Source organism: Onychostoma macrolepis, chromosome 20 (genome assembly GCF_012432095.1).
Source record: "Onychostoma macrolepis isolate SWU-2019 chromosome 20, ASM1243209v1, whole genome shotgun sequence".
Classification (NCBI taxonomy): domain Eukaryota; kingdom Metazoa; phylum Chordata; class Actinopteri; order Cypriniformes; family Cyprinidae; genus Onychostoma; species Onychostoma macrolepis.
The window spans coordinates 6,137,191-6,147,325 of record NC_081174.1 but is presented as its reverse complement, the minus strand read 5'-3'; the positions used below and the strand labels follow the sequence as shown (position 1 = coordinate 6,147,325).

The window sequence follows — 10,135 nt, the reverse complement described above, 5'->3', positions numbered from 1 at the left end:
CCAAAAACAAATAATGTTTTCTACATTTTAAAAATGAATATAATACGTATATATTTTTAACAGTTAATGAGTACAGATTGCACAAATCTTTGGGATTCATTCATTCATTTATGTTATTTTACTTTTTATTTTATTTTTCTAAAATTACTGTTTTTTTTTTGTTTGTTTGTTTTTTTCAAGCAGGTTAGTAGCAAATCCAAATATCATACTGTGATGAAAATGTAGGTTACCACACATTAGCTTTGTCTGCGCTTTGATCAGATTAAATTTTGATCTAAATATTTGTGTGTGTGTGTGTTGTTTTTCTTAAAATTATTGGGGTTTTTTTATTGTTTGTTATTTTTTTCCCAAACAGTTCAGTAGCAGATCCAAATAATATTAAGTTCATTTAAAAAAATCGAATCAAATCAAATTTAGAACACATTGCAAAATCTTTGGTCTTTTATTTATTTATGTGTGTATGTATTTATTTATTTATTCATTCATTTGTGCTATTTATTTTATTTATATTTATTAAGTTGATTATTTTTTATTTTATTATAATTTAGTTTTTCCTAAAATTACTGTTTTTTTGTTGTTGTTGTTGTTGTTTGTTTTTGTTTTCAAAAAGGTCAGTAGCAAGACCAAATAATATCATACAGGCGATGAAAATGTAGGTTACCACACAATAGCTCTGGCTGCGCTTTGATCAGAAGAAAAGATTAATTCAGAATTTAATTCTCATGAATATTCAATGACCTCGCTATCCGTCATTGGCGGCCACGCCCAGTCTGCTCTGGGGTCTCTTTAAAGCGACAGGAAGTGCGAGTTGAGTTCTAGCCTCACAGATTACAGTGTTGTTCGGAGCGGTGGCTGTTACATGGGTTTTTCGACGTCAGGGTGTAAAGGTCTTTAAGTAAATTATCACATGCCGTTACTGTACACTCGTCTGTAAGCAGAGCGTGCTATTTGTGAATGTAAGTATGAATGGTAAGGTTGGGAATGGAGCAGCGGGCGGTATGCTGGCCTGTATTGAGGGTCTGCCGCCGCTGCCCAAGAGCCTAAGCGGACTGCTCAACTCCAGCGGCGGCTCGTGGAGAGAGATGGAGAGGATGTATGTGAAGAAGACCATGATTCAGGACGACTTGAGCCGAGGAAGGAATAACACGGACAGTCTGCTGGCGAATAAACCAGCAAACCTGGATGCCGCCCTTGCTTTGCTCAGAAAAGAGATGGTAAGGGTACAGAATTGTAAGCAACAGCTGTTTTCCCGACTGCAGGCGTTCATTTAACTTGTCAGTGCCTGTGTTTTAAAGGCTAGTGACCTTTCTACCTAATCAACATGCTTGGATAGCGAAGTCACGAATAGAACATTTTTGTAACGCGAATCGATTCGAAAGTTCGGAAGGAACAAGAATTGAACGCGCCTGCGATGCCCAGATTAATCGATTCGAATGTTCGCAGTTTGCTGTAATGGCCAAAAATCTCATATGAATATGACCGTGATCCTGGAAAATGTTCGATTTGAATGTTTAGAACATCCATGTGATTTGAATGTTCTGATTGCGCTCCTCATGCCTAATTTATTAATTAGTTAGTTTGTTTGTTTTTTTTGTTTGTTTGTTTCCTTTGATCCCCAGCATTGTTCGACTTTAGAATGTTCATCATTGGCCCAATCGGAACAAAGATGTTTGTGATGCTCAATTTCCGATTCAGATGTTTTGAATTCACTTGTGATGCCCAAAGTGTTAGATTATACTGTTAGAACTAGTCTATGGTGCCCAAAAATCTTCACTTGAGATTTTTTTGAACGTGACTGTTATTCTGAATGTTTAATTTGAATACTTTAACACTCCCTTAGTCCGCGAATCGAACAATGTTCGGTTCGTCATTTTTGTTCTGTCTCACCTGTAATGAACACACATGTTCAGTTTGCAAATTCGTAACCTGCCGGTGAAACCAATTATTATTATTTATTTTTTATGTTTTGAAAGTGAACCTGATCTTCAATTTTTTTTTTTTTTTTTTAATTTGAATATTTTGAAAACTTGTTTCTCCCAACAGTGTTCGATTCGAATGTTCCGATTGTGCAGGTGATGAACAAAAATGTTCGCTTCGTATGTTCGATTCTAGTGTTCGGTTCATACATTCAAAACTTGCCTGCGATGGCCACAAATGTTCGCTTCAGATGTTTTGAATGTGATCCACAAAAATGTTCGATATGAGTGTTCGGTTTAAATGTTCAGGACTACTGGGTGTTGCCCAAAAATGTTCAATTTGAATGTTCTAAATGCACCTGTGATGAACAGAAATGCAGGGTTCCTACATTCCTTACTACTTGTGATTTTGTGTAAATATTTAAAAACAACAGGTTCTGTTTAGGTCTATTTTTGAGTATATTTGTACACTACCTTTTGTTGTGACACTTGAACCATCACTGGGAAAGAATCAAATCATTACAATATGAGAACAAAGCTAAACCAGAAGAACATAAGGTTTGGAATGCAAACACAGAATATGCGTTATGTGAGTAAACACCACAGATGGATTTCAAAGTAAATGTTTGGTTTTGAGTCACTTTGTGCTAGCCTGCAATATGTTGTCCCTTTGATGTTTCCGTAAGCACTCATTAGAGTTTGTTTGCGCAGGTGGGTTTGCGGCAGCAGGACATGTCCCTGCTCTGTCAGCTCTGGTCCCTTCACGAGTCCATCCAGGAGTACAAGGGCAGCTGCCAGGACCTCTCCGCTGTGTCCAGTGCGGATGGACCCTACGGGATGGAGAACGGTTATTTCGACGAAGATGAGGAATATTATACCGAGTCCGGTATGACACCAGCCGAAACGCCAGATGGAAATGATACATCTCCTAAAATGGGACCTCCAAAGATAGCTGGATACATGACTCGTTCCATATCACAATCTAAAACACTTGACTTTTATTCTTTAATGAAAACAAGCTGTGCCATAATTTAGTTTGCTGGCATTTAGTTTTACAGCAGACTCTTTCTATAGGACATATAATTGAGAATTATTATTTATTGTATAATATTCTACATAGTATTTTTTTTTTTTTCCTGATTTAATCAACGTTGGAAATTTTATAAGATCTTTTTTATAAGGGGAGAAGCATATCATTTCATAATGAGGTTTACAGTAAATCATGTTAAACTTACGTTGATGAATTTATAGATGTTTGATGCTTCACCCCTCTGAATTCAGAAAAGTCTTATTTCTTGTTGAGCAGTCGCTCGCTGGGTGCTTGCAGAAGACAGGGTTTTGTTTTTTTACTGAAAATATGAATTCTGAATATGCTGGAATTGCTACCTATTGTTTGCTGAAATGTAATCCAGGGTATAACCAGCACAAAGAGCTTGTGACAGCATCACCAAAACAAAACGCAATCTCCCAGTTTGCTCATTGCATCATGTATATTGTGTAACTCATTATAAACATATCTACAAGTAAGTAAATCGATAACCAGCTCCATAACATTTCCATAGTATTTACTTCTCACCTTGTGTAAACCTATTCTAGATGTTTTATTTATTTACCTATAATCGCTGCTTGGATTCAGTCTTCCATTGTGCTTGAACTTCCTCTCAGTGCATATCATGGGAGTGTCATCGTGTCTCTTTTTGCTCAAGTGTCAAGTGACTCGCATAAGGTCACCTGTATTCATAATGTGAGCTAATAAACTTTGTTTTGGCAAGTACAATGCCAATTAAATACACCAAAAAGATTCAGTGTGTGCATATTATAGCATGCCATAATGTAAGTGTTTTATACAGTGTAACATTTTCTTGATGTGTTGGTGAATCGAATGCCTGGGATTCAAAATTTGCACCGTTATGGATCATCTAATTCTGTGACTGATAACTGATAATCATCAGAGACTGTTTCCTCTACAAGACTATTAATATCAGCCGAGAGAATGTCTTCTACCTCTATTGTGTTTGAGCTCTGAAATCTTTTTTTCTCACACCAGCAGATACAAAAAAGTGGCTATTTTTAATTTCCAGCATTTACACGAATCCTGATTCAATTTTAACACACTCTTCCAATATATTACCTTCAATTCTGAGAGAAAAAATTGAAAAAATGATATGCAACCAGCAAGGCTTTAGGTGCTTTGACCAAAATCAGCACTGAACTTCACACATCGTGCCTTGACGCACCTTGGCTTTGAATCCAGGTGTTTTTGCCATCTCTGTTATCATACTATTTCATATCTACATCCAGCATCTTCATGCATGCATTTCAGTCCCTCTCATTAACAGAAGAAAGTTCCACCCAGAAAATCTCTGCTCACCACCCATCTCATTATCTCCTACCCTGCGGTGATTTATTGCTGTGATCCTGCTCGGAAATTCCCTCTCGGTTTTCGTAATTTGCATAGAAGTCAGTAAAAGTGATTTTTGGCCTGTTTGATCTCTGTGGTTGGTTGTGAAATGATTGCTGCAAAAATCTACAAAGATGCTAAATTATCTGCTTAGATGGCATTTGTGTGTTTGTTTTTGGTCAATCTGTGTTCTTGAATGTTTTTCAAAAAATGTTAATGTGTTTAAACACAAAACATTGCATATGTGAGGTTTGAACTGATAATTGATACTGGAATGATCCTTTTGTATGTTTTGTGTGTGTTAGCAATATAAAATAAATGTAATAATGTATGCTCCATCTGGTTTTTATGCATTTTTATGTCACTTTAGAATTTTTTGTGTTCAAATTATTCATTCAATATAAATATCAGCATAATTATGAAATAAATGCTATTGCTGTCAAACGATTAAGCGCATACAAAATAAAAGTTTTGTTTACATAATATGTGTGTGTACGGTGTATATTTATTGTGCATATATAAATACGCACACATGCATGTATATATATTGAAGAATAATATGTTGTTTATACACTGTAAAAGTGAAAGTTGACTAAACTTAAAATTGAGAATTGCTGCCTTAAAATTATTAAGTACATAATAATAAAAAGAAAGTTAAGTGAACTTGACAATTCAATTAACTTATTTTTTTTTTAATTATCATTTACTTAAAAATTTTAAGGCAACGGGTTTCGTAAATTTTTTTTAAGTTAAGGCAACTTATCACTTTTTACAGTGTACGTTTAAAATATATATATTATAAATTATATGAATATGAATATATACATGGAAATATTTTCAAAATATATACTGTGTGTGTGTATTAATATATACATAATAAATATTCACAGTATACACACATATATTATAAATATATTATAAAATGCGATTAATATATATTAATATAAATACCTTTATTTATTTTAAAAACAAATAGTGGACAAAAATGTGGCTTTCCAAAATAAGTGTTTCAGACTGTAGTATGCATTGTTGTCACATGACCTTTTTCGCTTAATTCCAGTTGTTAATTTGCATTTAAATGCAATTTTGTATAAAAATATCTTAGTCCCGTCAAATAATGAATGCAGTTGATACTACTTTAGTTTCACCCATTACACTGGAAATAGAAGGTCAAGTTGATGCATTGTGGGATACAATATTTCACACGTTAAGCTCTTTTATAATGCTCATTTTGAAAACTTACACTGTAAAAAAAAATAAAAAAATAGTTGAGCCAACTTAAAATTTTAAGGCAACCAGCTTCAGCAGATTTTTGAGTTTTCTCAACTTGTCATTTTAAGTTTATACAACACAAATTTGAGAATCTCCCACAAAAATAAGTTGAGAAAACTCAAAAATCTGCTGAAGCTGGTTGCCTTAAAATTTTAAGTTGGCTCAACTATTTTTTTTTTTTTTACAGTGTAGTAGGGCATCCACTGAATCTATTCTGTATATGCAGAAAACATGCTTAATGTACACAGTATAATTTTTTTTCAGTATACATTTTTTTTACTTAATTTTCCACAGTATACAAGTTGGAATAGCACACTGTGATATAACACTCTTGCAGTATTTAGTATGTAAACTGTGCACAGTATGCAAATGTTATGCAAAGAATATCAGCCTGACCTACATATGCCAAAATGAACAGTACACAAGAGCTTACTGTGTGGAATATTGCATCCAATAACGCAAAGCACTCAATTTAACTTTCCATCTCCTTTTTGATGTATTATTTGACTATCCTGCCTAAGTTGAATCCTCTCACTAAATTAAACAAGGTCAGGTGTTGACAATGACTCTGTCCCAATTCAGGGACTGTGTCCTTTGAAGAACGCAGACTTCAAAGTCCACACCTTTTTGGCCACAAAGGTCGAATTGAATTGTTAAATGGTAAGAGTGGCAGTAATATTAGTACTGGACTTTTTAGAGAGTTGCATTCAATTGTCTAAAAACCAAGCAGGGTTCACAACCTGTCTAAATATGTTCACCTTGTTCCATTTATGTGCATAATAAAAAGTATAAACTAGCTATGAAATCACATCCTAGTAAGATTTTTTGTAACATTTGTGTCATTAGATATTCAAAACCTATTACCATGTTGACTGTAATGTCAAATTTTTAACTATAAAAAATGTTAATTCAACATTTTCTTTCAAACAAAAAAAGAACGTCTTTCAGAACAACAGAGATGTTGAAGAAGGGAATCTGCTTCTCTCTCTTCTCACCAAACTGTCCACAGTGGTTTGATTATATTCAGGTCAGGTGATTTGTCTAGTCTGGTCATAGATTGAAGCTCATCTTGGTCAGGGGTGTCCAAGCCTGTTCCCAGAGGGCCACTGTCCTGCCAGGTTTCGCTCCAACCCTATTAAACACACCTGAAACAACTAATCAAGGGGCTTATCCAAATGCCCACACTTGTGGCCTTTGCACTTAACCACTTGTCTACATACAGTACATGACGTATTTCCTGTATTTGGCCCAAGTGTTCAAGAGAGCACGCTCAAGATGAATGAGTGTACTTTTCATTACCCAATGGGACAAACTTATGGTGTTGTTAAACGCAAGTGTTTACAGAGCTATATTTTGATTTTCAATACTTTGCATTTTAAAATACACTTTTAAATGTCTGTTGAGTAGTCCCTCTTCTAATTAAGTGATAAAAAGCAAAATAAACATAGGCCTACTCATCTTTGCACAAATAAAATTTGCAACACTTTATGTTTTACTACCAAATCATATGTAATATAGTATGGATTTAGTGTGCGTTAAAGGGATAATTCACCCAAAAATGAAAATTCTGTTATTAATTACTCATCCACATGTCATTCCATAAGACATTCGTTCATCTTCAGAACACAAATTAAGATATTTTTGATGAAATCCGAGAGCTTTCTGACCCTCCATAGACAGCAAGGGAACTACCACGTTCAAGGCCCAGAAAGGTAGTAAGGACATTGTTAAAATAGTCCATGTGACATCAGTGGTCCAACTGCAATTTTATGAAGCTACAGAATATTTTTTGTGTGCAAAGAAAACAAAAGTAACGACTTTATTCAACAATTTCTTCTCTTTTGTGTCAGAATATGATGCACGGTCACAAGATGAGCAGAGAATGACACGGAAGAGAAGGTTTTATGATCACAACGGCATCTTTTTTTCACAATTTATCATCAGTATCTGTATAAATTACAGCTCTTTCATGGATGTTGGTTCTGTGAAGTTCTCTGTGGTTGGTTTTTGTGGAAACAGGGTCAGTATTGAGGTTTGCTTGTTTGGACACAATCTTTCTTAGTGGTTGACAGTCCCTATTATTCACCAACTCTTCTTCTATGCTGATGAAGTCTTGCCATGTTTTGTGTACACTACACAGTCATAAACATAAAGACTCCCAAGCTCCCATGATTTTTCCAATTTGGAAGTCTGACAAGTCATGCTTGTAGTAACTTCTTCTCAACACAGCTTATTACACTTCACAAACTAGAGAATACAGACAATGAAAAGATAAATACAAATTAGTGCCGTCAAACGATTAATCGCGATTAATCGCATTCAAAATAAACGTTTTTGTTTACATAATAAATGAGTGTGTGCTATGTATATTTATTATGTATATATTAATACACACGCATGTATATATTTAAGAAAAATATGTTATGTTTATATATTAAATATATTTATATATACCGGTAATATAAAATATAAATATATAAATGTAAATATTTTCAAAATATATGCTGTATGTGTGTGTGTTTATATATAGGCTACATAATAAATAAACACAGTACACATACATATATCGTGTAAACAAAAACTTTTATTTTGAATGCGATTAATCGCGATTAATCGTTTGACAGCACTAATACAAATGAAGTTTCACTGTAGACTACACAAATGAACCCCTATAATAACAATGGGTGTTCACATTATTTAGTTCAGCCCCTGTACGTTTAGCCTGTATGCTGTAGCTATAGCATGACTTCGTACTAATCTGAACAGAGATGCTCTGTTTTATATGCTATAGTGTCACCACTCACATTATTTGAATAGCATCCAGCACTAATTGGCATATAACTAATGGGAAGAACACTGAGTCCTTGCCCTGATCTGCCAGGAACAAACTGACAATGGGATTAAAAGTCACACATTCATGCTGAATATTGAGGAGATGAGTAACAGCCGTGTGGTGTTTTGGACACAGCTGCAGACCACAGATGATATTATGATATCGCACTGCTCACAGGTGTAACTTTCTTTAACTCGATATCTCAGAACATTTAATAGGATATTGTGTCAATGCTGATGCAGTTATACAGTGTCCTTTAGCAAAAGGGAGGTTACACTATAAAAAGTGATAAGTTGACATAACTTAAAAAAATTGAGGAAACCCATTGCCTTAAAGTTAATAAGTAAATAATAATAAAAAAAAAATAAGTTAAGTGAATTGTCAAGTTCACTTGACTTTTTTTTTTTATTATTATTATTTAATTAATAATTTTAAGGCAACGGGTTTCCTAAATTTTTTTAAGTTAAGTTAAGTCAACTTATCACTTTTTACAGTGAGATGCTCGTCTTCATTGTTTCCATATGAGGGTGTTTTACTGCTGTGCACTAAATCTCTAAATCTAAATCCACACCTCTGAGTTTGGGCCTAAGCACCTGTTCAGGAGATTGAGCTGGATTACTGTAATCTTTATTGAATGTGTCCACGTCACGTTGACCAGGGATTTTCCTGCTCAAAATCCAACAAGTGAAAGACAAGTGCAGTAGAGACTGTGGTAAAGGAGCCACTGCATGTGTTACTACTACAACTAGTGCACAGTTCTATGAAGAAATTAAAGATTTTATAAAAGGATAGTTCATCAAAAATGAAAATTCTGTCATTATTTACTGGTTTTTAATGAAACCTAAAAGAGCTTTCTATTCCTTCAATGAAAGTCCATTCTACCAAAACTTCCAAGCTTCAAAAAGTAATCCATACAAATCAGGAGATTTAATTACATGCTTCTAAAACACAATACAGTATTATTAAAATTAAACTAAAACTGTAAAACATTTTTGTGACTTGAATAATTCCTCTTAAATTGTCACTGAAGAATGAGGGTATGGGTCTCTCTTGACATGTTTAAGCTGATCTTTGCCCTCAACCCATCCCCCTCTTAAAGCAATATTAGGCTTCAGAGCTGTTCATAGCTCAGTGCAGCACTTCACTGGGTTTATTTGACAATATATTGTAAAGTCACTATATGACCATTAACACACACACACTCTCTCTCGTTTTTACTTGTTGTATTCAGTGTTGGGGGTAACGCATTACAAGTAACGTGAGTTACGTAATCAGATTACTTTTTTCAAGTAGCTAGTGAAAATATCTGAGTTACTTTTTCAAAAAAGTAACGCCAGTTACTTTGTTTTCCCATTTATTGAACAACAAGTCTCCTGTCCCCATACTGGGAGAGATCGGAAGTACAGAGGCGTTGTGTGTGCTGTGTGAACATGATGTTACTGTAGTTCTCGACTAAATGTGAATGTGCATTAATTCATCCCACTGGCAAAAACAGATTTAGTATTCATCAAAATGAATTAAAACAGTGAAATGCAAACTCAGAATATGACGCAAACCTGCAATAATTAAATATGTTAAATAACACGAATGTATCTAATCCCATTTTATTAACCAATGTCTGTGCTGCGGACCTTTGATGATCCAGTTCAACCATACTAATAAGCAAAAATGACTTTAGATAAACTAACAATTGTGCTTCATTGTTTTTTTTTA

The 10,135-nt window shown here is 34.3% G+C and overlaps 1 protein-coding gene across 1 annotated transcript; it reads left to right on the top strand.

The window, feature by feature from the left end:
- Positions 1-798: 798 nt before the first annotated feature.
- Positions 799-4,648, top strand: fam89a (family with sequence similarity 89 member A). Its single transcript, XM_058754846.1, is given in 3 exon segments — positions 799-1,214; positions 2,628-2,844; positions 2,847-4,648. Coding segments are annotated over 3 exon segments (525 nt in total). The 5' UTR covers positions 799-962; the 3' UTR covers positions 2,903-4,648.
- Positions 4,649-10,135: the final 5,487 nt, after the last annotated feature.